The sequence below is a fragment of the Neovison vison genome, chromosome 5 (assembly GCF_020171115.1).
Source record: "Neovison vison isolate M4711 chromosome 5, ASM_NN_V1, whole genome shotgun sequence".
Taxonomy (NCBI): Eukaryota; Metazoa; Chordata; class Mammalia; order Carnivora; family Mustelidae; genus Neogale; species Neogale vison.
In genome coordinates, this window is record NC_058095.1 from 439,876 (window position 1) to 456,502 (window position 16,627).

The 16,627-nt window shown below is 56.6% G+C and overlaps 1 protein-coding gene across 3 annotated transcripts; it reads right to left on the minus strand.

Moving 5' to 3' along the window:
• Positions 1-3,548: 3,548 nt before the first annotated feature.
• Positions 3,549-12,117, minus strand: LOC122905852 (fructosamine 3 kinase related protein). 3 transcript variants are annotated; one of them, XM_044247149.1, is made up of 6 exons: positions 12,037-12,117; positions 8,128-8,279; positions 6,978-7,069; positions 5,997-6,079; positions 4,782-4,904; positions 3,549-4,528 (listed from the first exon to the last, which is right to left on the minus strand). In XM_044247149.1, exons 2-6 carry the CDS (start codon positions 8,268-8,270, stop codon positions 4,190-4,192), a joined length of 780 nt encoding a protein of 259 aa, XP_044103084.1. In that variant the 5' UTR covers positions 8,271-8,279; positions 12,037-12,117; the 3' UTR covers positions 3,549-4,189. The 3 variants fall into 3 exon arrangements, with proteins under 3 accessions (XP_044103084.1, XP_044103083.1, XP_044103085.1); XM_044247148.1 differs by lacking the exon at positions 12,037-12,117 and adding an exon at positions 11,555-11,970; XM_044247150.1 differs by lacking the exon at positions 12,037-12,117 and adding an exon at positions 8,983-11,180.
• Between the last annotated feature and the right edge of the window lie 4,510 nt (positions 12,118-16,627).

Here is a 16,627-nt window from a genome sequence, read left to right on the forward strand (position 1 = left end):
AGAACCGCAGGTGGGATGGGAGAGATTATGTGTCCATCCGTGGAAAAGGCATCTACCCCTGCATGTCTTCCTCCTCCTACACTTTTTCTCCGAGCCTGGTGAAGCCCACCTTCTTACTGCATCTTGAGGAAGGGTTCCTGATGGAGAGATGTGAGCTCTTACACTTCTGCAAATGTCTTTATTCTCAACTGACATTTTGGCTGGGTATAGAATTCCAGGTTGGAAATGAGGTCCTGTTCCTTCATAAACAAGAAGGTCCTGCTCCATTACTTTCCGGCTCATTTGGTATCGAGATGTTTGAGGCCACTTTTGATTCCTCCTCTTTGTGTGGAAATTGTTCTCTCTCTGGAGGCTTTTAGGGTCCTCTCTGTGTCCTCAGGATCTGACAATTTCCCCAAGAGATGGCTGGGGTAAGTTTCCTGCCATCCCCAAGGCAGTGCAGGTGAGCTGTTTCAGGACAGAAACTTGGTCCTTCTACCTTCTGAGGTTGTCTTCAGCTCTTTATGGTTTCCTCCCTGTCTTCTCTGTTCTCTTTTTCAGAATTACAAATATTGGCTCTAAAGTAGGTCCCAAAGCTGCCAGAGTTAGGCACCCATGAGCCTGCAGGCACCTTGGGGGAGATGCAGGTCTTCACTGAGCCTTGGGCATGGTTTTGCCCAAGCAGGGTCTGAATGTGGCAGGTGGCAGCCAGACAGTGGCACAGCATCTTACTGGTGCTGATGCCCAGGAACTTGGGGTCCCTTCCCAGACCTCCCAGCTCCTATCTGAGCAGCCAAATCCTCCATGTGAAGACACACGCCAAAGAGAGCACTGTAACTTTGCAAACTGGCCTCCTCTCAAAGGTACGTGTGAGTTTTGGTCACCAGCTGGTTAGAAGTTCAGTTGGGAGATGTGATCAGGGACATCCAAGCAACCCCATGAACTGAGTCCCCTTTCTGAGGCAGGGGGACTGAGATAATGATGGGGTCATGCGCATACACTGGACTCTCCTGCCTATTCAGAACCCTTACCGTGACACAGAGTCCAGTGACACCAAGAAGGAAAACAGCCCACAGCTGGGTAGGGCTTTTGCAAAGCTGCTCAGAAAAAGGACCCCAGGAAGGCAGCAGGGTTGGGGGTTGGAGTCCTAAGGCCCTGGCTGCAGCCTGAGCCAGCAGAGACACTGCCCAGGTGTCCCTTCTAGTCCATCGCTCTGGCCTCCACCAGGAATTGTGCTGGGGACATGCCCCTCAGGCAGATGATTGCTCTGAGAAAGGGAGGGGAATTCTGCCACCTCTTCAGAACTCAGATGCCTTCATCTCTGTGCTGTTTCTGCACATATTCCAGTGTGAGCAATTCTTCTGCCCAAGAGGAAACCCACGCAGCAGACAGGCTATCTGATGCAAGATGCCTTGGAAGCACATTCCACTGGAAGGACGAGGAAGTGTCCCCCGCAAGTGGGGAGCCAGGAGCAGCACCCACAGGCGGGGACTGGGACAGCGCGTGGGTGTCATTATCAGCCCCCTTTATGAAAGAGGGAGCCAAAGCTCGAGCGGCTAACCGAAGAGCCTCCTGTGCTGGTCCTGTGCCCTACCATTACTGTGGTAATGATAAACGGAACTCACAATCCCATACAGGGCAAAAACTGGGAGGGCACCACCGACGGGAGGCCCCTAGACACAGAACACGCAGCCAGAGACCACATCGAGGGCACAGAACTGACGTCCTGTTTCAGGCAGAGGCATCAAAGTTTCAGGGCCATTCTCATCAACAGGATGCTCAGAAGCTTGGGCGAGGGCACCTGGGTGGCTCATTGGGTTAAAGCCGCTGCCTTTGGCTCAGATCATGATCCCAGGGTCCTGGGATCGAGCCCCACATTGGGCTCTCTGTTCAGCATGGAGCTTGCTTCCTCCTCTCTCTCTGCCTGCCTCTCTGCCTACTTGTGATCTTTGTCAAGTAAATAAAATCTTTTTTTAAAAAAACCATTAAAAAAGAAAAGGAGAAGCAGCTTTGAGGTGGGAAGGTCAAGTTCGGTTATCTGAGGACTTCCTTCTGTGGAAACGGTGGTACTCTGGCAGGGGCAGACCATGATGTGTTTGGATACAACATTCCCATTTCAGTAAGAAGTACAATGGCCCCAGAAACACCCCTCACCCCTGCCTCTGGCAGCCCTTGGGGTGCTCACGGCTGCCCTGAAGGGCTCGAATGTCTTGCTGCCAAGGAGTCAAGGAGCTGAATCCGAAGTTCATCCAGTGTCTAGCCAAATCTCCCTGATAGTCCAGAGGCCAGCAGGCTGCCCTGGTGAGGACAGGAGGCAGGCTGCTGCCAGGACCCCATCCCACAGCTGCCCTTGGAAGTGCGGCCCCCAGTCAGCCCAGACCCCCAGGGAACAATGCAATCTCTGTGCGGAGAGGGGCTCTCACGAAACCACCCACCAGTGCTTGGGGTAGGTTCCGGGCTTCTGGGTCAGCAGCTTATACAATTTTGACTTTTTTTTTTTTAAGATTTTATTTACTTATTTGACAGACATAGATCAGAAATAGGCAGAGAGACAGGCAGAGAGAGAGGGGAGGAAGCAGGCTCCTCGATGAGCAGAGAGCCCGATGCGGGGCTCGATCCCAGAACCCTGAGATCATGACCTGAGCTGAGGGTAGAGGCTTAACCCACTGAGCCACGCAGGTGCCCACAGCTTTTTTAAGATTTTATTTATTTGACTGAGAGGGAACACAAGCAGGGGGAGGGGCAGAGGGAGAAGCAGGCTCCCCACTGAGCAGGAAGCCTGATGTAGGACTCAATCCCAGGGCCCTGGGATCATGACCAGAGCCAAAGGCCCACACTTCACCACCTGAGCCCCCCAGGTGCCCCATAACAACTCTTTATATAAAAATATATACACATATAAAAAACTGTGGGTGCAAAATTAGGTATAAAAGTTGGTATTTTATTTCTTTTAAATTTTAAGATTTCATTGATTTATTTGAGAGAGGGCTAGAGAGCATGCACATGACGGGAGGAGAGGCAGGAGAAGCAAACCCCCTGCTGAGCAGGGAGCCCGATGCAGGACTGGATCCTAGGACCCTGACCGTAACCGAAGGCAGTCACTTAACCGAGACACCCAGGCGCTCCGGAAAGTTGGTATTTTAGAATGAGCTATCGTACAAGCAGCCGAGTTTAAGAAGCTGCCAAGTCCTGCACTACCACCAAAGCCAGGAGACACGGGTGCACGCCTGTGATACCACCTCCTGCCTGGGGCCTGGCCACACCCTCACTGATGGCACAGCTCCCAGGAGGGGCCTCTGGGGACCTCTCTCTACAGCCCACTGGTGACCAGGCCTCCCCGAGCGGCCCACGAATCTCACCGGTCAGACAGGAGAAGCAGTCCTCAGGCTACACTGTCCGCACGGGGGGAAACTCTGCGCTATTCTCTTACTGAACAGTCGAGAGAAAAACTGCTGCTAGAAACAAGGGTTCTGTTGGTCACAAGGCATTACAGAGGTCTCTTGGCAAACACCTAAGATAAACACTGAGTTCCGACGCAAATGAAGGAAATACACAGTCCCGTGCATGACTGAAATCAGAGAAAGTTTATTCAAATGTTTATGCAAAAGGCGTTCTTAGCCTCGATGGCAATCAGAACAGTCCCGCGCAGGGTTAGCGCTTTTACACAAAGGAGCAGCTCACGAGCTTTAGGAGGGCAGGCAAGATGGGGTGCTGACAGGAGGGACTCAGTGGCTCCTCAGCTTACCCAGGACCCGCAGTTTGGTCACGCCCAGAACGAGCTTCCAGGCTGCTCGGCCTGTGGCTGGGTGCAGAGCGGGCCCGGAAAGGAAGGGAATGAGCTCAGCGAAACCGGCCGCGAGAAGCCGACCGTGGTACTGGTTTCATGTCTACCCCCACGTCCAACCCACCAGGAGGCATCTTCCCCACATCAGAGTCGCTCCGGAGAGGAGACGGGAGGGGCTGCCGAGGAACACGGGCTCAGCAGCAGCCGGCACGCCGGCCAGTTCCGGCTCAGCCTCCGGGCAAGTGTTTCCACGGGGCCCACGCGAGGGGACCCACACCCACCCCAGCGTGGTTTTACCCAGCCGTGGAGCAAAAGGTTAGTGTGAAGACCCGGGGAAGCAGCCCTGCCGGACAGGACTGGGGGCAGCAGGAGGCGCTGGCCGCAGGCGTCGGGCTGGGACCTGGCACCCGTCCGAAGCAGGGACGCTCACTGGGTGAGATTCCTCATGATGCTCAGCGACGACCCTCTGTACCCCGACCCAAAATGGTTCCAGTGGTTCAAGTAGTGAAAAAGCTGGTAGAGCTGCTGGCGAGCCTCAAACCCCGGGGCCCTGGGGACCGCGCGGTGGTAGGCGGAGTAGAAGGAGGGGCTGAAGCCCCCAAACATGCCGGCTATCGCCAGCTCATACTCTGAGTGGCCGTAGAAAGAGGCCGGGTCGAAGATGATGGGCCCTGAGGAGTCCTCGGCTACGTTTCCTCCCCAGAGGTCTCCATGCAGCAGGGCTGGGACGATGTCCAGGTCGCGAAACAGGTCAGGGATCTTTAGCTGCAGGAAGGAAGCCCGTTCTCAGCCAAGTAAGCAGCACACGTGGGAGGGACACAGACGCTTTCCTCTGTGGCCCAACCGCCCCAGCAGAGTGTGGCACACAGTTGCGCAGGGACAAACACGGCTTGGACGGGGTGGAGGGACACCGACAGTCACCCCGCTGGCCGGCCCAGTCCATCTCCTGTCCAGGCCTGGACCCCCGGTGGCCGCTCCTGCCTCGGGGCCTCCCCAGTTGGGCCCTGGCTGAGCTCACCTGCAGAGCAGACCAGAGTTCCCGGGCCTCTCTGTCCCCAGACCCCTGCTCTACCATGTCCATCTGGGGCTGAATGCGCTGCCGGGCGTAGAAGGCAACCCAGTCCTCCTGCCACTCGTTCACCTGCGTGGACAGAGAAGAGTGGCAGAGCCCAAGGAAGAAGCCCAAAGCAGCAGGGCACCGCTTTTAAGGGCAGGCTGGGGAAGGCGTGGTGGCTGACCAGGCAGACAGTGTCTCGTGGACAGACGGGGACCTCACACCCTGTTGCAGAAGCAGGGGACCCTCCAATGCGGAACACAGGCCACTGTGAAGAGCTCTAGGGCACATTCTGTCCACCTGCACTCACGCAGGAGCACACCCAGAGCTGGCCTGCCCCTACCCCGAGCTTGTTTCTGACCATCCACTGGCCACAAGGACCCCTCTGGGGCCCCCACCCAGGCAGCCAGCACTGCCCTTCCCAGAGTGAGGACATGAGGGGTCGCATGAGGCCCGGTTCAAGGACACCATCGAGGGCAGCAAGCACCACCTGACAACACAAGAGCCCCTCCCCCAGGCAGGGGGCACGCAGGCCTTGGTGTCTGTATGCACACTGGGCGAGCCACAGGCCTGCGAGGAGGGAGCACAGCCAGCGGAACAGCCCCAGAGTTCCACGGAGCAGGTGGGACCAGGGAACACCAGCCTTCGGGCACTTGCCACCCAGAGCAGGTTCCTGGACAACCCCTCCCCACACTCCAAAACCTGAACAGTGTCTCCCGTGCCCCGGTAACTACCAGGAATCCCTGAAAGTTTCCTCTTCCAAGAAGCCACCTGCACTGCCCGGGAGCACAGCCCCACCCTCCCCATTCAACATCTGCTGGGCATTGGGTCAAGCCCCGGGGCCCAAATTCCCAGGGAGCCAACCACAGGATCATAAAACTGAAAGGTGCAGTCCACTTACATCATGCTATCTTCGAGGATCTGGTAGGAAGAAAACTGCCCCCAAGTCTAATGTTTCCACACCTCGAGACCCAGCACCCTGACTTGTCGGTCCTGTTTATCTGAGCTCACCTAGCGTGTGAGGCAGGTAAACCTCATGCCAACCGCTTCAAAATCAGCCAAGAGAAAAAGGGAGCGAAGACTTTTACTAAATTTCATAAAGGGGGAGGTGGGTTCCTTCCCTGGGTGGGTGACCTGACCTGATGGGAACGCAGAAGGCCACGTGCTGGTGTTGCTCACCTGGGGGAGGTACCCACAGCACGTCACCACGTCAAACCCAAACTGGTCCACGAAGGGCTGCACCACCTGCCCGGCTCCTTTCCCTGTAAGCAGAAGGAAGACCAGAAAGATGACCGGCTCCCACCCCCCTCTGGCTGCTCTTGGAGCGCAGCGCACTGTCGAGGTCTGTCTTGCTGAGCCCCTCCCCTCACGTCCTCATCCAGAGGCCAACGAGGGCCCCCGTCTCCACAAACCCTCAGGGAACGAGAACGGCCTGCTCTGCTTGCGCTCAGTGACGCAGGACACCCACACTGCCCGGGAGAGGCGCCAGAGGCCGCTCCGAGGAGCAACAACGCTGCATCTGAGAAAGAAGGAAAGCAGCTCACCCTGTGACCTTTGGGAAAGGATGGCTCCCGGTGGCCAGCCTTGCCCTGGCCATCTGTGAAGAATAAACGGATTTGAAATGGCCTCCTGGGTGTCCCCTGCGGCTCCCCCAAACGAGGCAAAAGCCCCGAAGGCCTGGACAACGTGGGCCTGGCAGGGGCAGGGTGCAGCCGACAGGACCCATCCGGCACAGCAGACGTGGCCGTCCGCCGCTGGCGTGTCAGCTGTTCCGCTGGCACAGTGACCCCAGGGCTGCACGCAGATTACCAAACATCAAAGACGAGAACACTGGAAGCACTAAGCTCTACAAAGGCTGGACGTGAGGGCCACCGGGCTGTGCCTCACGTGCGGCCGTTCTCAGGAGAGGAGGCACAGCACAGAAAGCCACTGCAGCTCTGCCAGGCTTTGCTCTGGGGCAGGAGGGGTAAAGGAAGTAACAGGACGGGGGCAATACTTCTTCTTCCAAACACGCTACATTACGGGACAGACTCGCGTTCCCTGTGTCCACTGTGTCCCTAGCCTTCGGGGTGACACTCCTCGAGCATCAACACAGACCCCCCCACATGCCCACGCCGGCCAGTGTGTTCCAGGGGCCCTCATGCCCACACAGCTGCGTACCCACAGTGCTGGCCTCCTTCTGGAGGGCCTCCCCACGCCTCTTGTTGTCTAGGTGTAGGTCTGCGAGCTGAGTTCCGAGCTTGGCAGCATGGCTGTGAAAGAGAGAGCGTCAGTCAAGCCTGGGGCACGTCATCGTGGGGTCACGGCCTCATGCACAATCTCAGGCCACGGAAAGCAAGCCAAGGGGACATAAAGTTGGCTTCAGTGACCGAAAGGGGAATGAAGGGCCCCGGTTGTCTGGTGCTCTTTCCCAGCCTTTCCCGGGCAGCTGGGTCCCTTATCCACGTCTACTCTTGGGAGATTCCTTTCCCATCTGCTCTCAGCGTGCACAGCCGAGGGTTAGGGTTCAGGTTAGGACCACAGCCCGTGATGCATGGGGTCACAGGTCCCTCAAAGTGATACCCCGATGCGAGCTTTCAGGTATGAAGGGGCTTAGACTCAGAAATGAAACAGAGCCATGGGGTGCCTGGGGGTTTAGTCCATGAAACCTCTGCCTTCAGCTCAGGTCATGGTCCCAGGGTCCTGGGATCGAGCCCCACACCCGGCTCCCTGCTCGGCGGGGAGGGTAGTCTGCATCTCCCTCTCCCTCTGCCCTCCCCGCTGTGTTATCTCTTTCTCTCTTGCTGAAATAAGTACATAAAATCTTTTTTTTTTTTTAAGATTTTTTTTATTTATTCGACAGACAGAGATCACAAGCAGGCAGAGAGGCAGAGAAAGAGAGAGGAAGAAGCAGGCTCCCCGCTGAGCAGAGAGCCCGATGCGGGGCTCGATCCCAGGACTCTGGGATCATGACCTGAGCCGAAGGCAGAGGCTTTAACCCACTGAGCCACCCAGGTGCCCCAGTACATAAAATCTTAAAAAAAAAAAAAAAAACAAAAAAAACCTCAAGACTCAAAAAATGCTTTAAAAAAAAAAATTAAAAAAAAGACGGTGGCTCAGTGGATTAGGTTAAGCCTCTGCCTTCGGTTCAGGTCCTGGTCTCAGCATCTTGGGATCGAGCCCCGCATCGGGCTCTGCTCAGCATGGAGCCTGCTTCCCCCTCTCTGCTGTCTCTCTGCCTGCTTGCGATCTCTGTCTGTCAGATAAATAAAATCTGTATTAAAAAAAAAAGAGAACCAAAGCCAAGTTGGGGGGCGCTGCCCAGACGGACCTGCTCAGGTACCGCATGTCCACGTGCTCCATCACCAGCAGGCTGCTGCCTCCCGGGCCGTCCAGGACCCTGATGGGCTTGGGCACTCTCACGGTGTCCGTTCTCAGGATGGCAGTCAAACTTGCCATCTCGCCTTCAAACATTCTTTTGGCCTTTCCGAAAAATAATGAAGGGGGAGAGAAGGGAGAGCAAGATGACTCTGGAAGGAGTCACGCGGACGTGTTTCCTCAAGCGTTGCAATCTGAAGCAGAGGCCACCTGACTGCAGACCCGACAGACGCAGATTCTTGGGCTCTCCAGCAGAGCAGGCTGCGCACTGAACCAGCCCAGGAGGAAGCGGGTCGCACTGTCTTGTTCTGGACCCTCTTCTACACTCTCGCTGAGTCTCTCCAGAGAGGGAAGGGGAAGGCCTCTAATATTCCACCCAACATCTGGTGCAGAGCTGGACTATGCATGCGGGCCATCATCTGACGGTACCCTGGCCACAGTCCTGTGTCACCTGGCCCTCCACCTGCACATGCTACGCACCTGAGGTCACCTCTCACCGGGTTCGAGGGACCTCTGACCTCACCATCCCATCGTAACCACCATTTCCAGTCTCCCCCAGACGGCAGCAACTGTCCTTCCCTTCACCTCTTTGCTCACCCTGGCAGGGACCGTTACTGACGGCAACTCCCTGCCTGGAACACGCCTGAGCTAGCAACCTGTGTGAGCCCCACAGGGTCTGGCCTGCCCACTCTCTGTGCTCCCCTGGTCTCCCTGCCCTGGGCTCCCCCCTACACCTGCACGCCCACAGGGTCTGACCCTGCCCGCTCTCTGTGCTCCCCTGGGCCCCCCCCCACACCTCCATGCCCACCTGTGCACACACCAGCACACGCGTAGACACCCCCGTGCTCCTCGACTGTGGTCTTCTTCGAGTCCCCCACAGCTCAAGGCAGCCATGTGCCTCTGCTCGGAGCCCACCCCCACCTTTTGACAAGGTAGACCCTTCCTCATCATGCTTCAGATTTCAACTTAATACGCTCTGACTTCTCAGAAAAATCTTCCCTCACTTCCCAGACTAAGTAACTACTTCCTTTTTAGTAGCTTTTGTTTTTCCTGTCAAAATGCTACAGAAGTGTGAGAAGAAAAAGGCACCAACGGGAGCACGTGACTCCAGCTTTCACCAAGGCTGCGCACTGCAGGACTGCCCCCACACACAGACAGGGCGCTGTCGCCCGGAGGCCCCTCTGCTCCCCAGCCCCTCGCAGCCCCATCACCACGGATGGATCAAGTCTGCTTTGTCCTTCTACATGCAGAGCAAGCCGTCCGGCTGCTTCGTCCCGCTGCCTTTGTTCTGCTGGCGCACCGACAGTCAGAGTTCACTCTCGGCCGCGCACAGCCCCCCAGAACGGATGGGCCCAGGGCACTGACCGGCAGCCGGGCAGCTTCGTGGGGCTACGAGGAAGTGCTGCCGGGAATGTTCCTCTCTGTACTCTCAGGACTGGGTCTCCGACCTCGGCCGAGCTGATCACATTCCCCGCGCCTGCCCCCTCCCCCGTAAAGATGGGTTAACACCGAGACCAAGTTCCCAGGCTCGCGGCCCTGAGCGACTGAGCTGGCCGCTAACACTGGCGCAGCCCGTTCGGAACACTCTGTAAACACATCATCGTCATCCCAGGCACTGGCTCGGAAAAGCCGAGCAAGGGGAGAGTAGGATCGGTAACCACCGGGGGACAGGTGGAGGGGATCTGTGAACGCAGCCAGAGCTGATGCCTCCCTCACGGAAGTGTCTGTGGGTCCCTGAGAGGAGAGGGAGGGACGTAAGCGGGGGGTGTCCAGAAAGGCTCTGGAGCTTAAGGGAGGAGGAGGAGGACCCAGCGCAGACACCGGGACAGATAAGAATAATCTTGCCTCAAGCAGGTCAGTTCACGGGGTTGTGAGGGAAAAGACACGCGCAATCAGTAGTCCTCTCGCAGCAGGGTGGGCGCCATCTCCACGCCCTACACCAGACGGCACCAAAGCAAGTCCTGTTTGCACGCGGCCAGCAGATGTTTATGCCACGCACCGCGCCACTACAGCAGGGTCCACACAAAGCCAGAAAAGTGCGCGTGCAGAACCACCTGCCAAAGGACCAGAAGGAAGTCCGGGGAGAAAGGTCAGCAAGAAGAGGTGGACTTTAGGGCACCTGGCCACCTCTGCCGGTGGACCGGGTGGCTCCTGATCTCAGGCCGGGCGTAGAGATGACTCTGAAGGTGGAAACACACAGGAAGGGGCCAGACGCCACACACGCGGGACAACAAAGCCAGAAAGCAGACCAGCCCCGCAGGAGAACGTGGGGGGGCGGCCAGCACGAGCCGTGGGGGCTGCTGAGGTGACTCCAAGCACAAACGCGGACAGACTGCGGCTCGCCCGGACGCGACAGGACGGCGGCTCGCCCCAAGGGGTCGGCTCAGGCAGAGCTCACGGCTCTCGCGGACCGCGGGCAGCACGTCTGGGAGGAGAGTGGAAACCACGGCTCTCCAGGGGCAGCACGGGCGTGACCCGAGGAAGCGGTACTGGGGGCGCCCCTGCCGCCCCGTCTGAAACAACGCGCTGCCGCCTGGGGCCAGCCTGGGCTTCCCCGCTAACAGCGCGGGCGCGACCCACCCAAACGGGCACAGAAGCGACAGCCGCCCCAGGCTCCCCTGCCGACTCCGGGCCCCTGGGGGAAGGTTCACGTACAGACAGCGCTTCCTGGAGCGAGGGCTACCGCGGCCAAAGCCGGTGCCCCTGCCCAGTTCCTCTGCCAAAACCTACGTCCCTGTGCGACCCTCCCGGGAGGTGACTGGCCCCCGGGGCCGGAGCCCGCTTCGTGGCGTTGGGCTCTGACACAGAGACCCCGGGGCGCGCCCTCGCCCCGACACGGAGAGCGGGGAGAGGCGCCCTCGCAGCGCGGCGGTGGGCTCTCGCCGGACACCCGCTCCCGGAGCGGAGTCGCCGGCACTGCCGGTCCGCGCTCCCGCGGCCCAGACGCCCAGAGGCAGCGGCCCGAGGACCCCAACAACACGGACGCCCCGGACGCCGCACGGGCACGGACGCTGCCACTGCCGGGCCCGCTCAGACCCGCGCCGGCCGCACCCCCGGCCGCCCCAGAACCGCCGTCCCCGCGGCAGCGCGGCGCAGGGGTCCCGAGACGGCCGCCCACGGGGCGCGATCCCCTCCACGGGGCTTCCAAGGCTCAGCTGCGGGCGCGACCCCAGGAGCCGCGGACACGGCCCTACGGCCCGGGGGCAGCAAGCGCCAGCGCCCCGCGGCCCCGCCGTGCAGACCCCGCCCGGGCCGTGAGCACTTCCGGGCCCACCCCAGAGCCCGAACCCCGACCTCCGACCCCAGACCCGGGCCCGGAGCCCCACCCAGACGCCCCCCGCCCGCCCGCCCGCCCTGACCCGGCCCGTGGCGGCCCCGACCTCCGCCTTGGAGTTCACTTTCACAAACACGCGTCCTTTGTCCGTGTCGTAACTCTGGCCCTGGCTGATGCACCCGCCCCCCGAGTGACCCGTAGCCTTGACGAAGTCGCAGCCCAGCTCCCGCTTCAGCAGCGCCTCCATGTTCCCCCAGGCCCGTCCGCGGACTGCTTCCGGCCCGGGCACGGACGGCCGCGGGGACGCACGGCGACTGCGTGAGGCTGGAGAGGGGCGGAACCTGCTCACGGGAGCACACGGGGATTGGGTGGGACGCCGAGGGGCGGGCCCGGGCCGCCAGAACACCTGGGATTGGGTGAGGCGCCGAGGGGCGGGCCCGGGCCGCCAAAACACCTGGGATTGGGTGAGGCGCTGAGGGGCGGGCCCGGGCCGCCAAAACACCTGGGATTGGGTGAGGCGCTGAGGGGCGGGCCCGGGCCGCCAGAACACCTGGGATTGGGTGAGGGGCGGTGGGTTCTGGGACTCACCCCGGAGACAGGGCGGGAGAGCTGCAGCCCGGGCCGGCGTCCGCATCAGCGGCGGCTTCTCTTGTTCGCTCCTTCCACGTGACGACCGCTGACACCGGGCTCCGCGGCCCGACGGAGCGCTCCGGGGAAGGCGCGGCGGGGCTCGCGGGTGGGCCCCGTTAGCCCCAAGCGGCCGGCGGCCGGGCGGGCAGAGACGGACGCCGGGAGCAGCAGCGGCCCGCGCCCGGGACAGGCGGCCCGGCGGCCCGCACAGCAGGGAGGGGCTCCCTCTCGGGGGCCGTGCGCGCAGCCGGGGGTCGCCAGCTCCCGCAGACGGGCCGGCCGGCAGCGACGACGGGACGGACGCGGCGCGAACCCCGGGGGCCCGGCATCTCCGTGCGCTGGGCCGCAGCTGCGACGCCCGAGGGTGCTGGTCCGCGGGGCCGGGCCTCGGGGCCGCGGCTGTTGGCCGCTCGCCCGCCCTTCGCTCACCGGCGGGACGCGCCGACTCAGCCGCCGCACGGACGCAGGGACCGCCCAGCCCCGTGCGCCCGCGGTGCACGTCCGCCAACCCGGAAGCACGGAGCGGGAGCCGCGGGCTGCGCGCGTCTCCCATTGGCTGGGCTCTGCCGGTCTTCATTGGCGGGGCTGTGGCCGTCTCTCATTGGCTGGGCTGTGGCCGTCTCCATTGGCTGGGCTCTCCAGGTCTCCATTGGCGGGGCTGTGGACGTCTCTCATTGGCTGGGCTGTTGCCGGGGCAGCAGGAAACCTTCGGTCCAGGAGCTGGGTTAGTGAAGTGGTACCCACCTGCGAGGTGCCTCTCTTCCTGTCGGGTCTGTCATCGATAACCAGGGCTGGCCACAGAGCGCCCCCTGCCGGCCCCCTGACCCCATTTTGGTGAGACTCCTCGATTGATTTTCACAGCTGACTGTAAAAGGTTAAACAGTCTCTGAAAAGAACCAAAGGAGATTTTATAAATTCAAAACAAAAATTAATCTTATATTAAAATTAAAATGTAGAGCTACTGAGCCAATTTAACAGCTTAATAAGAGAATTAGCAAACTGGAAGAGATCAGAGAAATCATGAAGGGGGTACTTGGGTGGCTCAGCCGGTTAAGCACCTACCTTTGGCTTAGGTCATGACCCTGCTGTCCTGAGTTCCAGCGCCACACTTGGCTCCCTGGTGAGCAGGGAGCCTGTATTTCCCTCTGTGCTTTGCTCTATCTCAGAAAAATATTTTTAAAATTAAAAAAAATAGATGTCAAGAATGTGGCACAAGGAGACAAAGAGGGAAACTACAGGCAAGGTAAGACACACGGAAAATAGTAGACATTTAGCTGGAGTTCCAGAAAAGGGAAAAGGAAGAGGCTATGATTGAACAGAAAATGGATGAGAACTTTTTAGAACTGATGAAATACACCAACCCTCAGATCCAAGTTCCCCCCAAATTTTAAGCTAGATACACTAAAATTTCACACATAGTCAAGTAACAGTGAAATTGCAAATCACAAAAGGCACTGGAAATCTCTAATGTAGCCAGCAAGAAAAGTCAGTTTGCTTTGAAAGGATTAACATCTGGTTTCCCAACACAAATACTGAGAGCAAAAAAATAGTGCAATGATTGTCACCAAAAGACTATGACTGCCTGATGATATAATACTTTATATGGAAAACCCAAAAGACTCCACTCCAAAGCAGATCTCCTACAGGAATTCAGTAAAGTATCAGGATGTAAAATCAATGCACAGAAATCAGTTGCATTTCTATACACCAACAGCAAGACAGAAGAAAGAGAAATTAAGGGGTGTCCGGGTGGCTCAGTGGGTTAAGCCTCTCCCTCCGGCTCAGATCATGATCTCAGGGTCCTGGGATCAAGCCCGGCTTCGGGCTCTTTGCTCAGCAGGGAGCCTGCTTCCTCCTCTCTCTCTGCCTGCCTCTCTGCCTACTTGTTATTTCTCTGTGTGTGTGTGTCAAATAAATAAAAATCTTTTCAAAAAAAAAAAAAGAAAGTAACCTATAAGATACCTAGGAATAAACCTAACCAAAGATGCAAAGAGTCTATACTCAGAAAACTATAAAGTACTCATGAAAGAAATTGAGGAAGACACAAAGAAATGGAAAAACATTACATGCTCATGGGTTGGAAGAACAAATATTGTGAAAATGTCAATGCTGGGACGCCTGGGTGGCTCAGTTGGTTAAGTAGCTGCCTTCGGCTCAGGTCATGATCCCAGCGTCCTGGGATCGAGTCCCGCATCGGGCTCCTTGCTCAGCAGGGAGCCTGCTTCTCCCTCTGCCTCTGCCTGCCATTCTGTCTGCCTGTGCTCACTCTCTATCCCTCTCTCTCTCTCTCTGACAAATAAATAAATAAAATTAAAAAAAAAAAAAGAAAATGTCAATGCTACCTAAAGCAATTTACACATTTAATGCAATCCCTATCAAAATCCCATCAACTGGGATGCCTGGTTGGCTCAGTCCATTAAGCCGCTGCTGCCTTCGGCTCAGGTCATGATCCCAGGGTCCTGGGATCGAGTCCCAAATCCGGCTCCTTGCTTGATGGGGAGGCTGCTTCTCTCTCTGCCTCTGCCTGCCACTCTACCTGCTTGTGCTCTCTCTCTCTCTCTCTCTGATAAATAAATAAAATCTTTTTTTAAAATCCCATCAACTTTACAAAGAAATGGAAAAAATAATCCTAAAATTTATATGGAACCAGAAAAGACTCCAAATAGCCAGAGGAATGATGAAAAAGAAAGCCAAAGTTGGTAGCATCACAATTCCGGACTTCAAGCTCTATTACAAAGCTGTCATCATCAAGACAGCATGGTACTGGCTCAAAAACAGACACATAGATCAATGGAACAGAATAGAGCGCCCAGAAATGGACCCTCAACTCTATGGTCAACTAATCTTCAACAAAGCAGGAAAGAACGTCCAATGGAAAAAAGACAGTCTCTTCAACAAATGGTGTCAGAAAAAATTGGACAGCCACATGAAGAAGAATGAAACTGGACCATTTCCTTACACCACACATGAAAATAGACTCAAAATGGATGAAGAACCTCAGTGTGAGACAGGAGTCCATCAAAATCCTTGAGGAGAACACAGGCAGCACAGGCAGCAACCTCTTTGACCTCAGCCACAGCAACTTCTTCCTAGGAACATCGCCAAAGGCAAGGGAAACTAGGGCAAAAATGAACTATTGGGACTTCATCAAGATCAAAAACTTTTGCACAGCAAAGGAAACCATTAGCAAAACCAAAAGATGGCTGAGAGAATGGGAGAAGATATTTGCAAATGACAAATCAGATAAAGGGCTAGTATCCAAAATCTATAAAAAACTTATCAAACTCAACACCCAAAGAATGAATAATTCAATCAAGAAATGGGCAAAGGACATGAACAGACATTTCTGCAAAGAAGACACCCAGATGGCCAACTGACACATAAAAAAGTGCTCCACATCACTTGGTGTCAGGGAAATACAAATCAAAACCATGATGAGATCCCACTTCACACCAGTCAGAATGGCTAAATTAACAAGTCAGGAAACGACAGATGCTGGCGAGGATGTGGAGAAAGGGGAGCCTCCTGCACTGTTGGTGGGAATGCAAGCTGGTGCAGCCACTCTGGAAAGCAGCATGGACTTTCCATTAAAAGTTGAAAATAGGGGCGCCGGGGTGGCTCAGTGGGTTAAAGCCTCTGCCTTCAGCTCAGGTCATGATCCCAGGGTCCTGGGATCGAGCCCCGCATGGGTCTCTCTGTTCAGCAGGGAGCCTGCTTCCCTTCCTCTCATTCTGCCTGCCTCTCTGTCTACTTGTGATCTCTGTCTGTCAAATAAATAAATAAAATATTTTAAAAAATTAAAAAATAAGGGACGCCTGGGTGGCTCAGTTGGTTAAGCAGCTGCCTTCGGCTCAGGTCATGATCCCAGCGTCCTGGGATCGAGTCCCGCATCGGGCTCCTTGCTCTGTAGGGAGCCTGCTTCTCCCTCTGCCTCTGCCTGCCACTCTGTCTGCCTGTGCTTGCTCTCCCTCTCTCTCTCTCTCTGACAAATAAATAAATAAAATCTTAAAAAAAAAATTAAAAAATAAAAGTTGAAAATAGAGCTACCCTATGACCCAGCAATCGCTACTGGGTATTTACCCTAAAGATACAAATGTAGTGATCTGAAGGGGCACGTGCACCCGAATGTTTATAGCAGCAGTGTCCACGATAGCCAAACTATGGAAAGAACCTAGATGTCCATCAACAGATGAATGGATAAAGATGTGGTGTATATAGAATGGAATACTATACAGCCATCAAAAGAAATGAAATCGGGGCACCTGGGTGGCTCAGTGGGTTAAGCCGTTGCCTTCGGCTCAGGTCATGATCTCAGGGTCCTGGAATCGAGTCCCGCATCGGGCTCTCTGCTCAGCAGGGAGCCTGCTTCCCTCTCTCTCTCTCTGCCTGCCTCTCTGTCTGCTTGTGATCTCTGTCTGTCAAATAAACAAATAAAATCTAAAAAAAAAAAAAAAAGAAATGAAATCTTGGCATTTGCAACGACACGGATGGAACTAGAGGGTATTATGCTTAGCAAAATAAGTCAATCAGAGAAAGACAATTATCATAT

Coding starts and splice junctions, on each gene's coding strand:
- LOC122905852 (XM_044247148.1), bottom strand. CDS start 11,695: ATGGAGGCGCTGCTGAAGCGGGAGCTGGGCTGCGACTTCGTCAAGGCT. Junction 7,070..8,127: donor GACATGCGGTACCTGAGCAG/GTCCGTCTGGGC, acceptor TCTCTTTCACAG/CCATGCTGCCAAGCTCGGAA. Junction 6,080..6,977: donor GAAGGAGGCCAGCACTGTGG/GTACGCAGCTGT, acceptor TTCTGCTTACAG/GGAAAGGAGCCGGGCAGGTG.